The following is a 25,853-nucleotide window of genomic DNA, read 5'->3' on the forward strand; positions in this document are numbered from 1 at the left end:
ACCTCCCGAATCTCTCTTTACAGTTCCCCGTGGTTCTGCTGTTTGCATTTGCCATGTTCTTCACGTCGGTGGTCTACCCGCAGGAGTACAACACCGAGAGTCTGCTGTTCGTGCTGTTCTGGGGCTCGATGGTGGGCGTGACCGGGGCCGGCATCCTCAAGTACGGCGTGGAGTTCGTCGACTGGCCCAAACTGGTGCCGGCGATACGCTCCAGCGGCAAGATGGAAGCCTGACGGTATCGGTAAGAATGGAAGACCCCCGAGGGGGGAAAAACGTCCATTTCAGCATTCGGTGATTTAAAAATGGTTTTTCAAAAACTGATTTTACAATATATGGTGGGAAAAGTATCGAATTTGTAGGTCTCTTAAATGGTTCCAGTTAATTGAATTTAAATACACGCTTCTAGAATCCTTCCCTCCCCCTTTCCAGTTTCAACTATTCCAACGGTGAATTTCAGGCGACGATTCCAAAAGGCAATTGCAATAAAAATCCTAGACATTCATCATGAAAGTCGGTTGACGAATGGATCTTTCAATAGAAGTGAAAGAAAGCCATACATTTTGAGCAGGACACCCACATCTGAGGGCTGATACCCCAAGGAACAATTGGTAGCTTTTAAGATACTTACGTGCTTAATACAAGCTGCATAGCAGCAACCATTGCTGAACACATTTTTAGTTGAATCATTTATTGAATAAAATTAATTTCCGCTTTAGAAAAAGCTGTTATTCCACTTGCAGTTTGTTTTTTGAATAAGAGCTGAATAAACCTCCGAAAATGCAAATATAGTAGCTTTTGTTCTACATCACATAAGAAGTTTAACAATTGGGTGATTAAAAGCTTCTATAGGTTGTAGTCATCATTTTAATAGAATATTGAACATTTGATTAACAACAAATCGTACAAAAGTTTCAGTGTCTAATACTTAAAATGTTGACCAGCATGATTAGTAAAACTTATAAACAATGTGAATAACAGTATATGAGTATGCTCTTATTCAAGAAAAACATATTATGTCTTTTTATGTTATTTTCAAATGTTTCAAATGTTTTTCAAATCAAATCCAAGACGTGTATGCGATGGATGGATTAACGTAATGGACGTAATGGCGACGTAATGGATCAACGAGGGTAAAGTTCGAATCACATTGGAATAAAAATATCAAAATTTATTTTTTCCAAATGTAGTGATCATCATCTGCGACGTTATTGATATCGAAAAAAGCTATTAATCATAACATTTTTGATGATAATCGAAGTATAAATAATAATTTAACAATAGTTACATGAAAGTGGTTACCCAACTTACAGTCCAGTGTCACAAATAAACATATACATAGTTAATTATTGTTGAATAATAATGACAGCTGAAAAAATGCCCTACAAAGAGCTGAGAAGATGGTATTTAGATCCAAATTTAAGTCAATGTTCAACATTTTTCATTGGAATGAATAATAGTAGAATCAACACTTATTAAACTTCTCCAAAGAATCTCTGCCGACTTGTCAAGATTGTTTTACTAATGAGTTGAACAAGTCATTTTTCCTTCTATTAAAGAGCCAATATTCCACCAAACAAATATAATTATGTAAACAGATGTACAGGAGACGAACTAACGTTTTGGTTGCTTCGCACTTCAGCTGTTTCCATGTTTAACATGAACATGATTAAAAGCTGAATAGGTATTTTATAAAATCCTAATACAACATAGATATATCATCCGAGTAAGTCTTCCAAGAATTCCAAAATAACGATTACTAAACACATTGTTCAGCAACAAAGAAGCCTTACAAAAGAGGTCACACCATAGCCAAATTTTTGAAAAATGGACAAAATATCTAAAAATTGCGTTGTATTCCAAATGTATTGCAATGTTCAACTTACTAATATTATTATTATTTATCTTTATTTAAGTGGCTTTTCGCCCTTGGCGAATTCGCCACTAACTTACTAATATATAAAAACATGTTGGATATAATAATAACTGATGCTTTCTCGATACAATATTCAATTATGTTTAGAAAATATTTTGAATCAGTCTTCTGACATAGGATTATTGATTGAAATATATTTTATATTTGTATAATGTTTAATAGATGGAAAAAGTACGACAAATAATTAAAATATTAACCTAGTAGAAATATTATACATTCAATAAATGATTTTTTGTATAGTTAGATGAACAATTCAATTAAAGTTTCAACAAGTTAAAACTTATTATTAAATTCGAATAATCAGCTAAGTTTTTACTTTGTGAATAAACTTTATTTTTGACCAGCATTGAAATAAATTTTCTCACTGTGCGCTATAAATAGCCGACTGAGTTCAGCTCTCATCAGTACTGAACAGCAGCAGAAGTAATGCGCTTATTCGGTTGTTGATCAGCATAGCACGTGTTGATTAGTTATTGTTGAATAGAAGCTCAAGCATGATCAATAATCAGCTGCAAGAGGTTTATATTGGGCACTGGAACGCTGATATATGAATTCAAGGATGGCGCAGATGGCAAAGTATACCGCTGACGATGGGAAGGTCTCGAGTTTGAATTCAGTATTCAGGTAATTATTAAAAGTGTGGTTATTAATTCTCATGGTAAAGGTTATACACTGTCTTGATGTATACAGTGTTAGCTATTTTTAGTCATTTATTTGTTTTCAATCAATTTTGTGGCAGTTGAATAAAAGCTGAGATGAATGCTTATAAAGCGATTTTAAAGTTGTAGAATAAAGTCTATAAGGTACCGTGGGGCAAGTGGGTAATGGAATTCGCATAGTTGAGATTCTTCAAATTCTAGAGACTTTAAATTGAAACAAATGAGGTCGTGTATATTTTTTAGCTTGACTCTCACCAAATATAAGCAGCATGCTGAAATTGATTTTTATGAAAAATTGAAGAAAAACATACAGAAATTTTTTTGAAAAATGTCTCCTTACTTTTCACTTGCCCCAAAGGTGGGGAAAGTGAAAAGTTTACTGTTTTGAACAATAAATTCAAAAACAAACAGTTATATTCACGATTTCTATTAGCTTTAACATTTGTTCAGGCTTCCCAATGAACAATAACATAAGTAACATGTAAACAAAGAAAATGTTATTCTTTTCACTTGAATTTTCTTCTGTTCAGTTATGTTAGTTGAAATGATTCGACAACATTATAACTGCAACATTTCCAATGTTAGTTCTTACATTATAGGGCAGCAATTGCATTTCTGCTCTGTAGAATTTCCACCGCTCGTCATTTGTTTTTGAGAAAGTCGGATATGCCGTCGGATAACTCTTCGGGAGAAATCAAATGGAATCCTTCAATAACGTATTTAGAATCTTTTTTATGTGGAAAGACCTATACCCCATTTTTATGTTTTGGACTAGCTTTACATAGACATTCCACGAGATTTCCGTGTGTTCTCTAATATTGCAACTTTTCAGTCAACGTCTTCCTTTTAATTGGCTGCCCGAAATAGACATATTAATATTGTAATGTTTGACAACATCTTTTAGAGAAGTTCCATGATTTCTAATAACATTTAACGCTTGAGTATAGTGTTTCTTGAATTATCAGCACGTTATGTTTTTCTATGATAATTGCGAACCATGTTTACTTCTGGCTACTTAAAGAGAAAACGCAAATTCAATCTCTAATGCTAAACTTTTCACTTGCCCCACCTGATAAGAAAACTGAAGGTGTTTTAATTTAGTTATTTATAGGTCTATGTCGAATTAATTCTAAAACTTTTTTTATTGCAGTTTGAAACTATCACAGAGGACAACTTAGAAGTGGTACAGGAAATTATTTTCCGCAACTTTTTTCCACTGAAAATATTAAAATAAGATTGTACGCCGCCAACTTGTTACGGAGTAACAGTTGATAGGTTAACAATTTTTCGCTCTATTATGAAATAATGGCTGAAAAATCTCAGAAATCTTTTACCTGTCGTAATGTTCTCAATGGCCTCAAAGGTTTACGCATGAGTTTAAAACGTTAATTCACATATTCAGTAAAATATATCAATTGTTTTCACTTACCCCATTTACCCACTTGCCCCGCGGTACCTTATACAACGACACGCTCTATAACTTCTCCAAATTTGTGTGAACAACGCCTGAACAAAGGCTTCACTTGGAAATAATTAAAATGTTGTTAAACATGATGCTGAATTAAACTGCAATAATGTAGTTTGTTAAACTAGCGTTGTTAAATCATCAATCCTTATTAAGCTAAGTGAAACCTGAATAAACATCATTGCTATATATGATTACAGTCACTGAATGATAAGAAGCTTAATAATTTCGCCAGATTTGCTTGAACAATGTGTGCGTAGCAGCTGCAAAGTAATATAATGTAGTTGTGAAAAATTGCTTAATAAATGATTATAAAATACACGGAGAAATATTTTTACTTAATTTTTGAGTTTACTTTACCCAAAATTAAGTATATCGATTATAGTTTCAACCCAAAATCTCTCGGTTTTCTCTTTCTCCCACACGAATGTTGTCAAAAATAGAGAGAGCTGCATCTACCCAATGGGGGTACTTTGGCCCAATAAGCCAAATTTGGGTAAATGCAACTTTTCTCATGTTTGGGTCGAAAGAACTCAATTTTGCGTTAAATCAACCCAAAATTGAGTATATTTTTCTAATGGAATCAAAGCCAAACTACCTAGTGGGGACCTTGGAAATTTAGCCAAAATTGAGTTATTGGGCTCAACTACGGAATTGCGTTGAAACAACCCAAAATTGAGTTGAATTCCGTCTCCGTGTAGGCAAATGTTTCTTGGGACTGGTTCGAGAGCATTACGGAAAGCACGCGACTGTAGTTCAGTTCAGTTCAGTTCAGTTTCAGTTCAGTTCAGTTCAGTTCAGTTCAGTTCAGTTCAGTTCAGTTCAGTTCAGTTCAGTTCAGTTCAGTTCAGTTCAGTTCAGTTCAGTTCAGTTCAGTTCAGTTCAGTTCAGTTCAGTTCAGTTCAGTTCAGTTCAGTTCAGTTCAGTTCAGTTCAGTTCAGTTCAGTTCAGTTCAGTTCAGTTCAGTTCAGTTCAGTTCAGTTCAGTTCAGTTCAGTTCAGTTCAGTTCAGTTCAGTTCAGTTCAGTTCAGTTCAGTTCAGTTCAGTTCAGTTCAGTTCAGTTCAGTTCAGTTCAGTTCAGTTCAGTTCAGTTCAGTTCAGTTCAGTTCAGTTCAGTTCAGTTCAGTTCAGTTCAGTTCAGTTCAGTTCAGTTCAGTTCAGTTCAGTTCAGTTCAGTTCAGTTCAGTTCAGTTCAGTTCAGTTCAGTTCAGTTCAGTTCAGTTCAGTTCAGTTCAGTTCAGTTCAGTTCAGTTCAGTTCATTTGAAAATCAGTAGTTATGATTGAACTTGTATTTCTTCAAAAAGAAAATGGCAATGCGAAATTTGAAGTCAACATTTTACTCATTTTAAACGCAACATTTTTTTCCTCACGCGGTAATTGTACACTGTAAAAAAATCATCTAAACCGAAATTCGTCGGTTTTTCTTATCCTTCTTCCCAAACGCTCGACCTCCCTCGCTGATGGTTTGATTCAATCCCTGCTTGTTCTTCTGCTTCTTCTTGGGTATGTCTTCCACTGTTACATCCTCTTCGGTCCAAACTCCGCTCGTATTCGATGGCTGCCTTTTCTTCTGCTTCTGAAACGGCGACTTGCTTTGCTTCGGTGTCGATTGTGGAACATCTCCGCTCTGGTGGGCCTTCTTCTGCTTCTTCGATAGGAACGAGCTGCTGTTGTCCGCCTCTTTCGTGAACGCTCGCTTGTTTTTCTTGGACTTCTTAGAACTTTGCTGCTCGCTTGCTGCCTCCGCGACGGGGTCTTCCGTTTCGATTGTGACCTTACCGATGGTTTGAATCTTCTTCAGCTTTTGGCGTAGTTCGTCCTTGTTGTCCTCCGGCTGTTGAAGGTACTTGTGCAGTCCTAGCTTATCGGCCTCCGTAACCACCATACAGGTCGGTCTGCACCCAATGTTGGTTGTGCACACTTCCCTGAAATCCTTGTCGTCAATTTTCCACAAACTAACGTCTCCTGCGCTGGAAACCGTGGCCAGATGATCTCCGAGGTATGCCATTGCTTTGACCCGTGACTCGTAGATGGGGATTTTCTCCGGCTCGTGATCGTCGTCCACGCTGAACATCATCAGATGGCCATCATCCAATCCGACAGCCAGTTCCGTGTCGGAAATCCAGCAGAGGCAAATCGGTTTGCTGGGACATTTAACCGTGCGGGAGGAATTGGGGTCCACCATGGAAATGACATCGACCATTCGATCGTCCATCAGGACGAAACTGTTTCCATCCGGGCTCCACTTGACGAGCGACAGCATATGGTACTTTGGAGTGTTACCAAGACCTCGTGCGCTGATGGTCCTTCCCGTTACCAGATCCCACGTCTTGACGACCTTGTCCGAACCGAGAGTAATGGCCAGTTTGCCCTTGGGATGGATGTCGACACTGAGCACCGATCCCTTGTGAGCGTTCAACCAATTCTTGTCAATAGCCAACTTCTTAGTATTGATGGCCGACAGTTTCCCGTCAAAGCTTCCGCTGAACAGATAATCTCCCTTCGGGGAGAAAGCCAAGCAGTTGACGGTTCCGTTGTGGTGCAGCATTTCATCCTTGAGCAGTCCCGTTTCCAGATCGAAGATGCAGATGCGATCGTCCGATCCGCCGGATGCCAGAAATCGGCCGTGGGTGGCCAGTACCCGCACCGAGGCCGTGTGATTGTGGGTAGAGAAGATTTCCTTCAGATAGAGACGTTTGGGGTCCTGAAACGGGGATTGGTGACGTTTGGTAAACATGCTTGATATCGACATCGACTGCTTACCGTTTTCAGAGGTTCCACTTTGAGGCCCAAGGTGTACTCCTCGTAAGTGCCGACAATCAGTTCCAGTCCGGCCATCGTTTGTCCGCTTCTGTACGGGCACGGAATCCAAAAACCGCACTCAGAATTTCAATTTCTTACGAATTTTTTTTTTCGCACCGCACGCGCATGTAGTAGCTCCCTGACCGAAATCGCACACACGTTGTTTTTTGTTGTGACGTTTCGTCACACTGAAAGAAAACTCCTGTCCTTTATTAAATGATTCATAATTCACTCGGCTGCAAACCTGAATATTCCCTATTTTGAATGAAAATATAAGAGTATGATGCAACTACTAACTATTGAACAAAAATCATCCAATTCTACGATGACTTTTAGTACACATCTGTATGAAAATTACTAGATAATTGAATTAAGGTGGCACAAATGGAAAACATACTACTTTTGACGGATTTTATCTTATCCTATGTACCAAAACAAAAATCATTCAATTATTGTCTGAGTTGCCGTGTGGAAAGATAATGATCGTAGATGTCAAATTATCTTTGTAAACAATAAACAAATATGGCTTCAGCAACGTGGCTTTGGGTATTTCTTCGTGTATTTCATAGGTAAGTGTAAAATTACCAATATTTATCGATATTTCTAGCATCTGTTTAGTATTTTCAAGAATACCAACAACAACAACGTGCTCTTCCCTGTGATGTTGGTACATAAATCATGGATCACGACATGTTTACTGCGGACCACGCTTTGAGGAGACACCAGTTCCTGCAAATCTGAAATTGCATTGCACAAGGGAATACTTCTGATAATGATTAATAAAAAACTAAAATATCATGATGCTTAAATGCACGCATGTAGTTAAGCATACAAAACCATTATTGTTTGGAAATTGTTTACTTTCAACTTTAATTTCTTGAAAATATGTAAAGGATGGAACTGGGTTGTTTACATCTATGTATGATAATCATTCAATATTGAACATCTTTTGGAACGAATGAAGTCATTCCAAGATCGGATGATTTTCATCCAGTGTGATTTGTAAACAAATGATTTTGACAAAGATGAAAATCATCCTGATCGTGTCTGAAAATATGCATGGGGCTCAGATGAGGCAAAAATCATTCAATTCAAGGCGGGCGATTTTGTTCAGTGCACCCGACTCCTCAGTCCTCCGGTCTTGTTTTGTTTTCTTCGATCGTCGTCAGGGTTCACAAAACCATGAAAATGGAACTGAACGAATGAAAAGTGTGACAGTCGCTGAACAAATATGAAAGTCCTATCCCTCGTTGGATTTGAACGAAACCCGCAACCGTAGTCTTTTTCACACCCAGAAGCCGCGACTCGCGGCCCTCGAGCTCATCACCTGTCAAAGTTCAGTTTTTCTCTGCCTCTGCTCGCTCGTCCAAAGCGTAAAAAGATCCATTCCCGTTTTCAGTGGTAGTGTGACGATTGTGCGACAGTTTTTGCTAAATTAATCCAGAAAAATGGTGAGTGAATCAGTTTGAAAATGTACATTTTCACAGTTCAGAGTGTTTGCTTCGCGAAGGCGATAAAGTTCGGTCCATATCTTTGATTTTCGCGGAGAAAATCGACTTTGATTTTACCGGGTGTCCATCCGGCATCGAATAGAAGAGCCACACGTGAGAATTTGCATCGTATTGGTGATGAGATTTCGAAGCCGTTCTCACCCACGGGTTTTCTGATATTTCGCTGTTCTGGATGTTTCTTCGAAAAGACGCGTTTTATTTTTCTATTTATGGGCATAACAGAATTTAGACTAACAAGAATGATGAAATCCCTTCGATTTCATAGTTAATTACCATAAACCACAGTAATTCTCCCGAAGAAAAAAACAAAGTAACTGTTCATTGTTTACTAGCGTTGAGGTTAGGGTCCGAGTCGATGACTAATCCAGGGCTGGTAGCGAGTCACTTGGTCAGTATGTTCGACCTAAGGTGTTACAATGGCTAGCTTGTACTCACGATTTCAAAGGCACTAATCTGGTGCAGGATGCACAAAGACGATCTTCTTATTCGTGCATAAAGCCAAAAGACAAAAAATGCATTGTAGTTTCATAATTCTCTCGCGAGATTTGTGCCTTCATAGTTTTGGTACATTATTGAATTTTGATTCCAAGCGAGTTGGATTCGTCTCAACTGGTGAGTTCGTTTCATGCTTGTGCAAATTCAAATTTGTATCACGGCAATGTTTCATTTATTTAATTGTTCAAACTATGGATGGTTCGTCACTGTAAGTGTCGACATGAGCCTTTAAAAAAATAGCTTCTCGTATATATTATTTTGTTTATTTATCGCAATTACTAAAAAAAACCTTTGAATAGTTTTGATTATTCCTGTCAATCACGGAGTAGCAACTGCGAATTGTACGGTAATCAATGCTTATGCTATTATTGAATTTTGATTCCAAGCTGTTTCACCTTAAGGCCGCAAGGGACGTCATTATAATCACCCTATCCGTTTCAAGAAGCAAATCTCAAACACTACTCCATACATCAATTTGAAAAATTTATCATATAAAACTATATATGTAGTGCACAACCCATTGAATTTTTAGCTTCATCAATTAACTAAAACTTAGGGGGGTCTGTAGCCTTGAGGTTACGCTTTCGCTTCATAAGCGGAAGGTCATGGGTTCGATTCCCAGCCCCTCCACAAAAAACCCGTCCAGCCACCAGAAGACGCCTCACGAAGGACCGTGCTTTGGGGAGCACATCCATCCGCCGTCAGTATCAGATGGTGACTGATACGTCCGTAGAATAAAACAAAGGTGGTTTCTAGTTTAACGTCTATTCTATTTGGTGGTTGGACAAATAATGAAATAAAAAATTATTTGTTCTGTCAAGGCCAACATTTCATGGGTTGCCTTGATGGGTTGCCTTAGAATAGCCAATATCCTTTAAGTTTTGACGGAAGCCTAAGTAATCGTCTAGGTCGATCGGGAACTTCCGGCTCGTCTGTTGGAGTTGGCTCAGGTTCTTCGTGTTGTTCTTGTTCAGGTTCTTCTGCTGCAGGTATTAGTAAAGCTGGTACTTCTTCGAGTGGAACTTGATCATTAACAGCAGTTAGTTCTTGAATGTTAATTGGGGGTAATTCGGCATTTTCCTGTGTCAGGCCAAATTCGTCAAGGAAAATGGAAAGTGGTGATTCTTGACAGCGGGGTATTTCTGCTTCAACTCGGTTTTTCAGTTGATTGATGTGAGAACGGATTAATCGCTTGCCTTGGTTCAGTAATACGTTGTAGTTGACCTTTCCAATCCGTTCGATGATTACAGCGGGCATCCAGGACCATGAATTGGCTTGGTGGACTTGGGCATACACCGTATCACCTCGGTCGAAGTTCCTATGGTCTCGTTCGGTAGCATTATTCTGGCGTTCTGTTTCTTCGGGGTTCTGACGTATATGGCTATCTGGAGGTTTCAATAGAGCTGGCACCGTCCGCATTGGCCGTCCTAGCATCTTCTGCGCTGGTGACTGTCCTCCGAGATCTTGTGTTGAAGTGGAGCGGTATACGGTGAGAAAAGTGTGCAGTGAATCTTCTAGGGACTCTCCTCCCGAACGAATTTTCTTCACGCTTCTCTTTACGGTGTCCACAAAACGTTCCGCCAACCCGTTTGACTGGGGGTGGTACGGAGCCGTACGGATATGACGAATTCCAAAAGATTTGCAAAAATTCTGGAACTCCGAACCGGTGAATTGTGTTCCATTGTCACTTACCACGGTCTCGGGAATTCCAAACGTAGAGAACATCTGCTTGAGGAGCTTAATCGTCGTTTTTGCCGTTATTGATTTGGTCAGCACTACTTCAGGCCATCTAGTGAAAGGATCAACGACCACCAGAAAGTAGTTGCCATCTACCGGTCCGGCGTAGTCTATGTGGATGCGGGACCACGGTTTTTCAGGAGCAGGCCATGGCTCTGGCTTCGTCTTGACAGGAGCCTTGGCAGCAGTAGCACAATGAACGCAACGTCGGACAAAATCTTCAATTTCACCATCTATTCCGGGCCAGTACACGTAGTTGCGGACGATTGATTTCATTCGTACCACGCCAGGATGACCACGGTGGAATTGATTGAGCAGGCGTCGTCAAAAAGTCTCCGGAACGATCACTCTTTCCTTGAACAGTACGCATTCACTGATTACGCTGAGAGATTCACGTCGGTTGTAGTACGGTTGAACTTCTTGGGCTACTTGCTTGGAAACAGCTGGCCATCCGTCCAGAATGTACCGTTTTACTTGCTGGAGAATCTTGCACTTTTTTGTGGCATCTAGGAGTGCTGAGAAAGAAACCGAAACTGCTTCTACCGTCGTGTTCAGAATGCTTACTATATCTTCTTCAAGCGAAACTGAAGCGATGATGTAGTCTTCTTCTGGTCGCATGCTTCGGTCGATGAGGCGGGAAAGCATGTCAGCACATCCAAATTCGTTGGTCGAAACATATTCAATGTCGAAATCATAATTCAGCATGATGAGAGCCCAGCGCTGCAGCCGGTTGGCGGTGTGCATATGCAGTTGTGAGAGAGCGTGAAGCGTGTTGAATGGCTTTCAAGCTTCCGTTCGGGAACTTGTGGAAGATTACGGCTCCAATTCCTGTCTTCGATGCGTCTGCAGCAACAACAATTGGTAACTTTGGATTGTAGTGGGTCAAGAGAAGGTTGGATTTCAGCACATGCTTGAATTTTTCGAAAGATCGCTGACAATCGGCACTCCAATTCCACTTGACGTCCTTCCGCAGTAGTTGATCCAAAGGGTGACGCAGGTCGTGAATGTTTGGAACAAACTTACCATAGTAGTTCACGGCTCCAAGAAACGATCGCAATTCAGAGATGTTCTGCGGTGGAGGAATTCTTGAAATGGTCTTCACTTTCTCCGGGTCTGGACGGATACCACTGCGGTCGGTAATGTGACCTAGGTAGCGGACTTCAGTTTGAAAAAACTTGCATTTTTGCATCTTAGGTGAAATCCCCAGTCCTTTAGTCTTTGTAGCACTAGGTTCAACGATTCAGCGTGTGACTTCCAATCTTTACCAGTAATGATGATGTCATCGATGAATGGACGGACTCCAGGAATGTCCGCAACAAGACTTTCAATCAGCCGTTGGAACGCTCCCGGCGCTGACTTGACACCTGGAGCTAGGCGGTTGAAGCGAAACAAACCTCTATGCGTGTTGATTGTTAGAAGTTGCGTGGAGTCTTCAGTCACCTCGCACTGCAGATATGCATCGGATAGGTTCGAACACGCTGTAGTATTGACTTCCTGCCAGCTGTGCAAAAATTTCTTCAGGTGTGGGCAGCGGATAGTTGTTGGCTTCCAGTGCGTTGTTAAGTCCGGTCGAGTAATCCGCGCAAATCCGAACTCTGCCATCCGGTTTCTTGACAGCAACGATCGGTGCTGCCCATTCCGAAAAATCAACAGGTGTAATGATTCCAAGGCTTTGAAGTCGATTGAGTGCAGCATCGATCATCGGAACGGAATGAAATGGAACAGGTCGTTTTGGGCAGAAAACTGGCTTGCTTCCCGGCTTCAGATGCAGCTGGACCTTCGTGCGGTTGCACAACCCAAGCGATTCGCTGAAAACGTCCTTATGTTTCATCTTCAGTTGTTGAATTTCTCGCTCGATTTCTTGCCTTGAAGGTACAACGACTTGATTGCAGATTGTATCAAACGGAATCGACCAGAGGTTGAATAGGTCAATCCATTCGATGCCCATCAAATTGAGATTTCGTACGGATGTCACGAAACATCGGCCTCGCTTGGTTGTGCCCTTTAGCTCACCGAGCAGCAGAAGTGGTTCGCCCGAAGCGTTGGAGGATTGACTTGAAGATGGTTTCATCTTCGGCTTGCCGAGTTTTTCCCAAACTGCTTCCGAAACGATGGAAATATCGCTGGCTGAATCCAATTGAAGAGAAATCGGAACGTCGTTGATCATCATAGTGACAAACTTCCGTTTCTTTTCACGATGCTCAATGTGGTTGACGATGAATACTTCTTTAGTTTCAGCGCTGGATTTTGCCTTCTTCCGCTTCTTGCTGTTGTTTGTTTGAGCTGAATTGGATGGCTTGGCAGACTTCATGGAGCAGGAACAATATCCTTCCTTATGACCGACGCGATTACATTCCTTGCAGAGGTGGGTGCTGTAGCCGCATTCCTTCACGAAGTGCATTTGGCCACATTGCCAACAAGGAGACTTCGGCTTCTTACTTTCATGCTTCACGGAAACTTTCTGATGCGTTGCGCTCTTCCTGTCCCTGACGGCGTGAACCATTGATTTCGAACTGCCCTGCTGTTCGATGATCGTGGTGTCTTCCTTCAGGTTGACAAGGCGTTGATACTCGTCAATTAACGACTGGAGAGTGGCTGGAGCTTCAGGTTTTTCGTTTTCCAGAATTGAAAGTAATCTTGCTCGGACATCGGCGTACTTCGAGGCTTTCAATCCGCTGACAAACATCAGGCACTTGAAATGATCGAGAGTGAGGTTCTGGAATTGAAAATCTTCACAGGCTCGGTTCACGTGTCCTCCATAGCTGATTATGTCTTCACAATCGCTCTTCACCAACTGGAGACATTTGAATCGCTTCCGGAATGTGGATATTTGATTACCAAAAATTTTCTTGAGGATTTTCACGGTATCTTCAAACTTGACCTCTTTTGGCAACTTCGGCAAAATGTAATTGAGATAGCGGCTGTGCGAAGCGGTGTCTAGCTTCCGGAGAAGAAGACGAACTTTTGCGGCATCGTCCAGCTGGCGGGCATCATTCTCGAAGAGGTCTTGATAACGATCAAACCAACGGCCAAACGTTACTCCGTTTTCTTCATCGAAAGAGAATTCGGTAATGTTTGATGACAGGGATTCCAAAATTTGCTCTTGACTTTGATGCTGCGGAAGTTGCTGCTGGACCGCCATTTGCTGAAGAAGCTGGGCCATTTGAAGGATAACGTCTTGAATTCCAGGTTCTTGATTAGCTGGCATGTTCGTGGATTCTTTTTTTTCGTCGCCAAATGATACGTCCGTAGAATAAAACAAAGGTGGTTCCTAGTTTAACGTCTATTCTATTTGGTGGTTGGACAAATAATGAAATGAAAAAATTATTTGTTCTGTCAAGGCCAACATTTCATGGGTTGCCTTGATGTAACAGTGACTAAGACAAACTGATCCTCTTCGCAGGCAGCTAGCCTCAAGGAACACGCAAAAATGAACCACCGCAAGAGCAACGGTTTATAGGCCAGGGGAAGTGGTTCACCTAGAGTGAATTAATGTCAGAGAAAAAGTAGATTTTGCATGAGAATTGACAGAAAAATGAATGACAAGTTCATCCACTTCTCCTGGCCTATGGCTTATAGAAATCGATTGGACTAACAGCAGAGCTCTTTCCTACCTGCTCGGTGTGAGAGTGAAATAGTAGGAGAGAGTGAAAGTAGATGTAAATATAGATTAGTTGAAAATAGATCTGTATTGGTAAAGAAGCTACAAATCAACTGATTCCGGCACAGTAGTGACCACGAGCACAGAGCGCCCTAAAAAAAATAACTAACACTCGAGATTTGCTTCTGTAAAATTTTGATAAAAATTTTTAGAGCAAGACAAAAGATAAGGAAAATAATACGGTCTCCCTCTTCTTCTGGACATCCATTTTGCTCTGAAATTTCATCCTTATCCTCTGTGACCAGTTTCTTGAGATGTTTTGTGTTGCGGTGTAATTCCTTGCCACACTCCTTCGATTTGACTGTGACATCTGATCCTTTTCTACCAACAACAACGTGTTCCTCTGGGCTGAAGGTTGTTGACTGCTTGTTTGCTTTATGAACTCGCTTCTCAAAAACGGTATCACCGATTTTTATCTCACTAGTTCTCGCCATACGCCGTTGATTTGCATAATCTGCCTCCCGCATTTTCGCATCAGTATCGCGATCCTGCACTTCCTCCAGTATTTTGCGTCCTTTAATCATCATTTGCGGTCCATTATCTGTCTTAACGATCAACGCTCCGTCATCGTAATCATCGAAACTTCAAAAGCAGTTTTTCCGTTCATAACTAAAAATTATTCGATGAAAATGTGTTCACTGTGTTTCGGTTGGAGAATAGAGTACAGTGAACACATTTTCATGTAAATTTTATTGATTTTGAACGAAAAAACTGCTTTTGAAAATTCCGAAATCAATGACAGATCCTGCCCCCTTAACGGTAAGCGTCGCAGTTATCTGCTTCATAATGATTGACCTCCGTAAATCGACTGAAGTGATCTATTATAACAAGTAAGTTATGTTCAGATGGCAACGGTCTAACAAAATCGGCAGCCAATGGGCGGTCCGGCATTTCTGTTCTACTCGTAGGTTCCGGCGGATCAAGTGCGGATACCTTTGCACAGGCTTTGCATTTTTTTGTACGAATTGTTCAACTTGCTTGTCCAACATTGGCTACCAAACTTTTTGGCGAAGTCTGCGTTTCATAACAACCAACCCTAAATATGACTCGTGCGCTGTCTCCATCACTCTTTGTCTAAGTTGTTCCAGAATTACCAATCGCTCACCTCAAAGCAAAAATTTTCCCGATACACACTGCTCTGATGCTAAAGGTTTGTAGCCCTTTGATTTATTGTCCCACACGCCATTACTCAAACTCTCAGGAACAGCAATAGACGTCGAAACTCTGGAAGATTCTCTTTCAACTTCCTCTAAAGATATTAGCTGTGTTCAATGACTTTGATTGAACTAGCTCGGGGTTGGTTGTACTAGCTCGTATTTTTTGTCAACAAATAACTGTCAAAGCTACTTCGAGCAACTCCAAGCTGCTTTCTCAATGAACGCTCTTTTTACTCTTTTTACTAATTTACCGGAATTCCACGTGAAAAAAAATTCGCGCACTTAACAATCCGTATCGCTTCGGAATTTTGCTTTTTTTTCTCAATGTTTACGTTTTTAAACGTCAAAAACACGAGCTACTGCGAGCTGGTTGAACAGCTCGGACTCTAGCTTCCAACCTGTTTCGAGCGACTCGGAGTTGGTTGGACTCGGCTCAATGAACACAAACCCGAGCGACTCGAAGTAGGTTGGAGTGGCTCAATGAACACCAAAAGCTGACTCGCAAGTGGTTGCAACCAAGTTCGAGCAGCTCGTTGAACACAGCTATTGTATCCTGAAGGAAAAACTCACCCGTCACATCAAAATCTGTACCTTCGGAAACCGAACGTATTGACAGCACATCCGCCAAATTGCACGACCCTGTTTCATATACTAATTCTAAATTGTAAGATTGTAGGCGCATAACACACATCTTTCGATTATAGCGCAAGACTTGGCACGTATCTTGAAAAGGAAATACAATGGCTTACGGTCTGTAATAAGTTGGAAGCGTTTTCCCAAAAGGTAGAACCTAAACTTGTCTACCGAACAGACTAAAGCCAATGTTTCGCGTTGTTCGAAAATAACGCTGCCCTACTGGGGTCAACGCTTTGCTAGCGAATGATATAATTCTGCTGTTTTTTTGTTCGTCCTGCTGTAATAGCATTGCATCCAAAGCAGTCGGACTTGCATCTGCGACTAGTATGCGTCGATCTTTTGTGTCAAAATAACCCAAAAAATCCGCTTTACATACCGCTGGTTTGATTGAACCGAATGCTTGTTTATGCACATCCATCCAAATAAATTTCTCACCCACGGTGTGCCAGAAGCCGTTATTAACGCAAAAATAATGTCCAAGAATTTGGCACCCACCATTCGAAAGATATAGTATTCAAGCATCTTCTCCGTGAATTTGAAAATATTTTAACGAGGGAATCGAATGTTATCGTGATTTGAAGGTTTTGAGCTATTTTGGAAGGGATTCTTACATACTTCACAATTATCCCCACCATCCCCATCATTATTAATATTATTTTTGTTTTATGGCTGTAGCGGTCATGCGACTCAAAGGTAAAGGGAGTCTATAGAAGCATGATGGAAACGAATAGGTGCATAGGCGTCGCAAGGGAGCGACAAGATTGAAATTGGAAGAGCACACATGAAAGAGACAAATTCTCTGACTGCGTGTCAATTCCCAATATCAGTCATCGATCGATAGAACCGTTCGGTTGATTGCCGTCAGTATAAGAGCACATTGAAGCCTCCTGTATTTTGCCTGTGTTGGTAGCAAAGCTCAAAGCTTTGAGCCAACCCTTTTCCAGTAGAGAAGCTAGGCAAAATACAGGACGCTTCGATGCTTACTGACTTTAAAATGGCTTGCTCAATTTTCACCACCTCATTAAAAAAAAAATCAATCTTGTCCCTCCCTTGCGACGCCTATGCACCTATTCGTTTCCATCATTTGCTTCTATAGACTCCCTTTACCTTTGAGTCGCATGACCGCTACAGCCATAAAACAAAAATAATACAAAACAATCACGGTCGAAACCTTCTCCCATCATTATTAATTTGTTAATTAACCGAGTAACCATCAGGTTTTCACTGAGCATTCAAAACAGATGATATCTAAGCATCTTCTCTGAAAATTTGAGATAATTTCTTCGAGAAAATCAGAAGTTACAGTGATTTGTATAGGGTGCAGAACCACTTGGGCACTTCCATGATTCCGAATGGCCCGAAACTTTGCAAAATGGAGCACTTCACTACGCCGCATATTGTGGCCAAATATGAGCTTTGTAGCTTTCAAAAAACCCCACTGCCGAAGTGAATCAAAAGTGCCAAGAATTGGGTTCGGCTCCCTATATATCATTATTTCTATGGAGTTTAAATAAGAGCTGTTTTATATGGCTTTGGTGTATTAAAGTTTACAAATGAAAATAAAATGTTTCTAGGAATGACACTCGGTATTCAAAAGATATAGTAGTCAAGCATCTTCGCAGATAGTTTGATGAAACTTCATCAAAAGACAACGTAACTGGAATACTTAGATGTTTTAGATTTGTTTTTCAATCGTCTAAAATAATGTTCGCAACACGCATTTTATCATTGCGACACAAATAAACTTAACAGATTTTCCGACCAACCAGTCTTCATAATTCTTTATAGATCTTTGACCAACGATGGCGATCGCTAAAGGTTCAAAACGAGTCTATATCGATTGCGATCGAAAATCACTGACTGGTTGACCGGGTTGTATTGAACATGTATCTTTCATTCAAGAAAGGCAGTGCTTCGGCAGTGCAAATGTGTTCATTTGTAAAAAAATTGTTTCATTTTCGGCGTTTTGCTGGGCAGTGATTCGTTATGGCCCAAATAAGCATATTGGTGAACCTGAACAATTTGAAAGTGGTTCCTTGTTGCTCAGTCGAGGATGGATTATCAACTGGTGAGATCTTTTTATGCTATTGTTCTAAATGGGTTAAATATGATTGTTCAGAATTTATTTGGACAACGAAGGCGTCACGTTTATATATTTGTTCAAATAATAGTACGTAGTCGGTTATTGTCAAAATAAACCTTGTTTCATGTTTTTCAAATATTTGAATGCAACAAGTCTCATATTCGGTTTAGTTTTACATAATAACACAAGATCCTTGAAGTGTTAGATTTTTTAACCTTCGGGCTGTCGCGCTGTTGTACTTTGTACAACAGTTTATATGCTATCATTTTGCAACAAAGATATCTATCGACACCAAACCAAAATGTATTCCTCAAGAATCTTCTTAAGAACAATACTCGACAGTTTTTATTTACAGTATGACCCTTTATAATACGGTAAAATCAATAAATGTACATGGAAGTCGCATAATAATGAACGCACTATGTACGGTTCGAGAAAACCACAGTTTGAAATCGTCATATCTCGAAATCCAGATAATATAGAAACTTGGGGTCTTTAGTAAAGTTGTTCTGGAGGTGAAGCGCTATCTGATGGTACCTCATTTGATTCGGAATTTGACCACTAGGTGGCACTAGTGGGCATGGAAGTTTCACTTTTGTTTTGAAGATTTTTCAGGATCCTGACCATTTAGCAAAATTTTGCCACTAGGCGGCGCTAGTGAGCATGAAACTTATATTTGCAGATATCTCAGGAGCCTGACCACTTAGAAAGATGGTGTCTTCGGCAAAGTAGTTTGGTAGCTCAAGGGCTATCATTATTTGAGCCAAAAAATACGATATTTGGCCATCACGAGCATGAAATTTTTGTTTTGCGGATACTGCAGGATCTTGACTTTTTAGACAGGCACCTTTGGCAAAGTTGTTCAGAAGCTCAGGGACTATCATTATTTTAATAAATCTCTAACTTTAAGGATTAAACAAAGAAAGAATATGAGCTACTGAACAACTCTGCCGAAGACACCATCTTTCTAAGTGATCAGGCTCCTGAGATATTTGCGAAACAAATGTTTTATGCTCACTAGCGCCGCCTAGTGGTAACATTTTGAATCAACTAGTTCAAACAATGATAGTCCTTGAGTTACCGAACAACTTTGCCGAAGACGCCATCTTTCTAAGTGGTCAGGAACATGAGATCTGGGAAACAAAAGCTTAATGCTCACTAGCGCCGCCTAGTGGCAAAATCCCGAATTTCTTGGCTATGATAATGATAGCCCATAAGCTACTGATCAATTTTGCCGAAGACGTCATCTATCTAAGTGGTCAGACTCCTGATCCTTGATGGCTGCTTTTAGGTTGCTCCAGCAGTCCTCAAGAGGGGCTTCGTCAAGCTCGCCCTCTTCCGGCAACGCTACCTCGAGATGCTGCGCGTATGCGGCAGCGACGTTCGGTTGGGCCAGTCGCGCTAGGTTATACCGAGGCGGGCGTCGATACCGTACATTGTTAATGACGGATAGTTTTTGGCGCAGTTTCACCATCACCAGGTAGTGGTCGGAGTCAATGTTAGCGCCACGATAGGTTCTGACGTCGGTAATATCGGAGAAGTGCCGTCCATCGATCAAAACGTGGTCGATTTGTGATTCCGTCTGCAGTGGTGATCTCCAGGTGTATCGATACGGAAGGCTGTGCTGGAAGTAGGTGCTGCGAATGGCCATGTTCTTGGAGGCGGCAAAATCTATCAGTCGTAAGCCGTTCTCGTTCGTCAGCCGGTGGGCGCTGAACTTTCCAATCGTCGGTCTGAACTCCTCCTCCTGCCCAACCTGAGCGTTTAAGTCTCCTATGATGATCTTGACGTCGTGGCTTGGGCAGCGGTCGTACTCGCGTTCGAGCTGCGCGTAAAATGCGTCCTTGTCATCATCAGTGCTTCCGGAGTGAGGGCTATGCACGTTTATGATGCTGAAGTTGAAGAACCGGCCTTTGAGCCTCAACTTGCACATTCTTTCGTTGATCGGCCACCACCCGATCACGCGCCTCTGCATATCACCCATCACTATAAAAGCTGTTCCCAGCTCACGTGTGTTGCCGCAGCTCTGGTAGATGGTATGATTACCTCTAAACGTTCGCACCATCGAACCTGTCCAGCACACCTCCTGCAGCGCTACGATGTCGAAACCGCGGATCTTCAGTACATCGGAGAGTATGCGTGTGCTTCCGATGAAGTTGAGAGATTTGCAGTTCCACGTACCGAGTTTCCAATCGCAAGTCCATTTTCGTCGCTGTGGTCTTTGCCGATTGTTCCGGTCCGTATTCTCTCGTTGACGTTCCTGTGCTGGTGTATTTTTACGGCTGGCTTGCAGGGCCTGACAACAACCCCCTAGATTTCCGGAGGACCATTCCCCCTATATGTTCGGAGGGCCATAGTGCGCAGTTTGGCTTAGAGTCCTTCTCTGGCACTCGGACGATGATCAGCCGGCCCTGACATGGGGAACAGACGCTGTAGTGAGCCGCTCCTAACATGGAGTACAGACGCTCAAGGTTTGCAGAAGCAAACCCCCCCTTCCCTGTCAGCATACGACCAAAGTTCCCACCGGGGGTTGGTTACCCGATCTTCCCCAAGGTTACTCGTACCCCGGCCAGTACCACGAGGAGGTAGGGATAGGAGTTGCTGGGCAACTATCTTATTATATATAATTTATATGAACTTTCTATAAACAATAAATTTGTCAAATCAATTCAGCAATTGGCTCTTAAAATTTATTTGAATACATGTTTTCCTAGTTGATCCTTCTTCTTCTGGATGTATACATATTGAAAGCGTTGGTAATACTCAATTATAACATGTGTGTTGCTCGGGTAGGGTTTAAAAACATCGTCACTCATTTAATTTTTTTTTTATGTGGCTTTAAACTTGATTAGCCAGTTTATTCGCCTCACTCTATTTTAATACAAGTTACTGAAAACTCTATTTCAACTAAAATGGTCTCTAAAGTATCTTTTTTTTTTCTTTATTATGTTTGCAGTGAATCCTGCTGCCAAATTCTATAGGATCCAGACAAATCTTCCGAAACTATTACGCGACTATATTACAGAATCTTCAAAAATTTCTGCTCAGGTTCCTAGAGACAAAATTTTAGGAATAGTTTCTGCCATTGTTTCAGGTGCTCCTGCAGAGATCCGTGCAGAGATTCCTCTAGTGGTTCCACCACCAACTCCGCCCGCCTCGAAAAATTCTTTAAAAAAATTCACAAAGAATTAACAAACCGTTCATATTAGCGGGGGTGCACGGTATAAGGATTTCGGTGGTTCCGGATTACTTCGGAAGGTAAAGAATAATAAAGACTGCGACGATTACAGAATAACAACACGACACGTTTATTGCGTCACTCTAACTGATTTCATATACCATGCACCCCCGCTAATTTGAACGGTACCTCATGCAAACCATCGGGGTCCATTTTTAATTTGAACATGTAGTCACCCTAGAAACGTGTTTCTGGTTACATCTTTCACTGTTTTGTTTTGATTCTGCGTTCCGTTCCACGGCGTTCCATCTCACTTCACTCCGTTCCATGAGCTAAATGACTGGACTTGGTTGGCTGCTTGGGCACGTCAGGAGTTAATCATCAATATTAACCTCCTTTTCCCGAGCAGCCTAGATAGCCGCGTAGTGTCGGTAGCGGTTGTTTCAACTGGCTAAGAATTAACACTACGGACTGCCTGTTCCGGTGGTAAAAGTCCACCTCACAGGTGACCCCTAATTTATGGTGTGATGCGTACCGTGCCTAAGAATGAATGGTTAGGGGGGTCTAAATAAAACCTAACCGCAAACGGAGCCTGTGGGGTACCAGGGCGCCCTCCACAGTATTGAGTCCTTCCTGTGCTACCCGGAGCAATGGTGCAGGTGACCTTGTGTTTCTCCGAGATAATCGGCTGCCCTTCTTCAGTCTCTATCCTGAGGCTTAATAAGGGTGGGATTATGAATATGTTGACATTTAATTTAAATTATCACCTATATGGATTCGCATTATGCGTTTTACACAGTGTATTCTGTGCTCTTTCGCCTTTGGCGACTTTAAATAGATACCGATCTGGTTTTTTCGTTGCTGGTCTTTTTCGTGCTGAGATTGCAAAAAGCTTAATCCTGCCTAGTTTGGGTAGTGGCTACGGTTAGGTTAGCTCAGATCAATCTTCAGCATAAAAGAACAGCAACGATCAATCTTTGCAGACTCATGCAAAATGGTGCAGCCCAAGTGGCGCTAGTTCAAGAACCCTACTTTCGTAGAGGGAACTTCTATCTAGGTAACCTTGTGGACCTAGTTTTTGCTACTTTTAGCAAGCTTGAAATGGCAAACTCGCGCTCCATGCCCCGCGCATGCGTGCTCGTTAATAAAGCAATCGTTGCTACACTCATTTCTGAGTTAACTACCAGAGATGTATGTGCTGTCACAATCGATGTTTCTGTTGGTGACCTCAACAGGAAATACGTCTATTGTTCGGTATATTTACCACATGATGAACCATCCCCAACGGATGACTTCAAACGAGTTGTCGTACACTGCGTAACAAAAGGCCTTCCGCTGATTGTGGGCAGTGATGCCAATGCTCATCACATCATCTGGGGCAGCTCGGATATCAATTTGAGAGGCTCCAGTCTGATGGAATACTTAAGTAGTACAGACCTTGGATTACTTAACATAGGCAATCGCCCAACCTTCATGGTTTCTAATAGAGAAGAAGTGTTAGACATAACGCTCTGCTCGAATAGAATCAGTCACGAGTTGACGAATTGGCATGTATCAGATGAGGAATCATTATCTGATCATCGCTACATCTTCTTTGAACATTCAAATGTAACTGCGCAGACTTTGCGTTTTAGGAATCCCCGGTCAACAAACTGGGAACTCTACATTGAATTGGTTGCGACCAAATTTCATGGATATTCTCCGTCCATTGAAAATCCAAGTGATCTGGATGATGCCGTTGATACTACAACATCCTACATTATGGAAGCTTTTGAAGAAGCATGTCCTCTGCGGTCTGTAAAGACTACAAGAGGGACCCCATGGTGGAATTCCGATCTGACTAGACTCAGGAAACAATGTAGAAGGAGTTGGAACAGACGCCGTTCAGCTGGATCAGAGTCGTTCAAGTCAGCTCGCAAGGCTTACAAGAAGGCTCTTCGTTCTGCTGAACGATCCGGCTGGAAAAACCTTTGTACAAATGTTTCCAGTTTGAGTGAAGTCAGTCGGTTGAACAAAATTCTTGCAAAATCTAAGGATTTCCAAGTGAACGAAATTCGCTTACCTAATGGTGACTTTACTTCTTCCGATGAAGAAGTTTTAGAATGTTTATTCAATACACACTTCCCCGGATGTGTGGACATAGCATCTACGGATGAACCAAATGTCTTTTCATGTAGTTACGAGTCTCTGGCCTCGGCTCGCAGTATCGTAACTACTGAATCGATTCAATGGGCACTTAATAGTTTTGCTCCTTTCAAATCTCCAGGAGCGGATGGGATTTATCCTGTTCTGCTCCAAAAGGGATTTGAGTCTATCAAACATGTTTTGAAAAAGCTACTTGTAAGCATTTTTGCTACCGGGTACATTCCCAAATCCTGGCGTGATATTACTGTAAAGTTTATGACCAATCAGTCTGACCTCTTTTCTTCTGAAATGTCTGGAACGCATTATCGATCATCACATCCGTGATGTTTATTTGGCAAACATGCCTCTTCATGTGAATCAACATGCTTACCAATCTGGAAAGTCCACTGTGACTCTTTTACACAAAGTTGTATACGATATCGAGAAAGCATTCGCTCAGAAGCAATCCTGCTTGGGTGTTTTCTTGGATATTGAGGGTGCCTTTGATAACGTGTCTTTCGATGCCATATTGGAAGCCGCACGAAACCATGGGCTACCTACAATGATTACCAATTGGATTCATCAAATGCTCAAAAACCGACATCTCTTCTCGACATTGCGTCAAGCAGCGATTCGAAAATTGAGTGTTTGCGGATGCCCCCAAGGGGGAGTCTTGTCACCACTTTTGTGGAATCTCGTAGCAGATACGCTATTGAGACAACTCAATAATAGCGGTTTTCCAACTTATGGATTTGCCGACGACTATCTAGCTCTGATAGTTGGTATGTGCATAAGCACCCTATTCGACCTGATGCAAAGTGCTCTTCAGGTAGTCGAGAGTTGGTGTCGCCAATATGGCCTTTCGGTTAACCCGAATAAAACATCTATTGTTCTTTTTACGGAAAGACGAAACCGCGATGGAATTCGACCTTTACGTCTTTTTGGCACTGAGATTAATGTGACTGATCAAGTAAAGTATGTCGGAGTCATTCTAGATTCCAAACTTTTATGGACAGCTCACATTGATTTCAGAGTCAAAAAAGCTTGTATGGCCTTCGGTCAATGCCGGCGAACCTTTGGTAAAACTTGGGGCCTTAAACCCAAATATATCAAATGGATTTACACAACAGTTGTTCGACCAATATTGGCATATGGATGTCTTGTGTGGTGGCAAAAGGGCGAAGTGAGAACAATCCAATCAAAATTGGGCCATCTCCAAAGGATGTGCTTGATGGCGATGTCTGGTGCGTTCTCTACAACTCCCACAGCAGCGCTCGAGGCCCTTTTCGACGTTGCGCCACTACACATATATCTTAAACAAGAAGCATTTTCTTGCTCTTACCGTTTATGGGTACTGGATCAACTGGAGAAAAATCCAGTGAATCGTAGATCTACACACACTTCGTTGTTTCCACTTTTGGTGAATTGGGACAAAATTGTCCTTGCTCCAAGTGATCTCACAATTGTTTGTCACTTTCCTTGCAGGACATATACCACACAATTCCCTTCACGGGAAGAGTGGACGTCTGGCTATTTGGAAAGAAGTATATCAAACAATATAGTATGTTACACTGATGGCTCCCTTCTTGAAGGTAGAGCTGGTGCAGGAGTATATTCTCGTGAGCTAAGGCTGAATCAGTTTTACTCACTTGGTAGAAACTGCACCGTTTTTCAGGCGGAAATATTTGCTCTTATGTGTGGAGTGCAATCAGCACTTCAACAGCGCGTAATGGGTAAAGTCATATACTTCTGTTCAGATAGTCAGGCTGCTATAAAAGCTCTCGCTTCGGCCAACTCAAGGTCGAAGCTTGTTATCGCATGTCGAACTCAAATTGAGGAACTGAATTCAGTCAACTCTGTAAACCTTGTATGGGTACCTGGCCATTCTTCCATCGCTGGAAATGAATTGGCTGATGAGCTAGCTCGCGATGGAGCATCGCATGACTTCATTGGCCCTGAGCCGGCTATTCCAATTTCGAAGTGCTGGGTGAAGCTTCAGATAAACTCTTGGGCAGCAACTCAGCACAAGCAATATTGGAATAGTTTGGAGTCGTGTCGTCAAACAAAATTGTATATTACTGAGCCATCTCCAAAGGTGGCGAAGTATTTAACAAATCTGTCAAAGCAGAATTGCAGTCTCTTGGTCAGAGCGTTGACAGGCCACTGCCGACTCAACTATCACATGGCAAATATTCAGCGTGCTGACTCATTTGTGTGTGATAGTTGTGACTCCGATTATGGAACTTCGTATCACCTGATATGTAACTGTCCAGTTTTTGCGCAAATGCGATTCCAATTACTTGGTAAACACTTATTAAGTGAAACTGAATACAGAAGCCTGAATCTTCAGGACATCTTGTTATTCGTAACCCGCTGTGGTAATGAGCTATAGACTCTCTTTACGCTCATGC

The 25,853-nt window shown here is 41.5% G+C and overlaps 3 protein-coding genes across 3 annotated transcripts in view; 2 read left to right on the forward strand and 1 right to left on the reverse strand.

Moving 5' to 3' along the window:
- LOC5569471 (phosphatidylinositide phosphatase SAC1) overlaps positions 1-510 on the forward strand; it is a 32,555-nt gene extending 32,045 nt beyond the window's left edge. The window contains exon 6 of the mRNA XM_001658506.2: positions 24-510. Within this exon, the coding sequence (XP_001658556.1) occupies positions 24-233 (210 nt within the window). The 3' untranslated portion in view covers positions 234-510. The remainder of the gene's footprint in view (positions 1-23) is intronic.
- Positions 511-5,379: 4,869 nt separating this feature from the next.
- LOC5569472 (p21-activated protein kinase-interacting protein 1-like) lies at positions 5,380-7,164 on the reverse strand. Its single transcript, XM_001658507.2, has 2 exons — positions 6,822-7,164; positions 5,380-6,762 (listed from the first exon to the last, which is right to left on the reverse strand). Exons 1-2 carry the CDS (start codon positions 6,894-6,896, stop codon positions 5,458-5,460), a joined length of 1,380 nt encoding a protein of 459 aa, XP_001658557.1. The 5' UTR covers positions 6,897-7,164; the 3' UTR covers positions 5,380-5,457.
- Positions 7,165-8,156: 992 nt separating this feature from the next.
- Positions 8,157-25,853, forward strand: part of LOC5579472 (T-complex protein 1 subunit beta) — a 30,771-nt gene continuing 13,074 nt past the window's right edge. Inside the window, exon 1 of the mRNA XM_021838969.1 lies at positions 8,157-8,311. Coding sequence (XP_021694661.1) covers positions 8,309-8,311 — 3 coding nt within the window. The 5' untranslated portion in view covers positions 8,157-8,308. The remainder of the gene's footprint in view (positions 8,312-25,853) is intronic.

The sequence above is a fragment of the Aedes aegypti genome, chromosome 1 (assembly GCF_002204515.2).
Source record: "Aedes aegypti strain LVP_AGWG chromosome 1, AaegL5.0 Primary Assembly, whole genome shotgun sequence".
Classification (NCBI taxonomy): domain Eukaryota; kingdom Metazoa; phylum Arthropoda; class Insecta; order Diptera; family Culicidae; genus Aedes; species Aedes aegypti.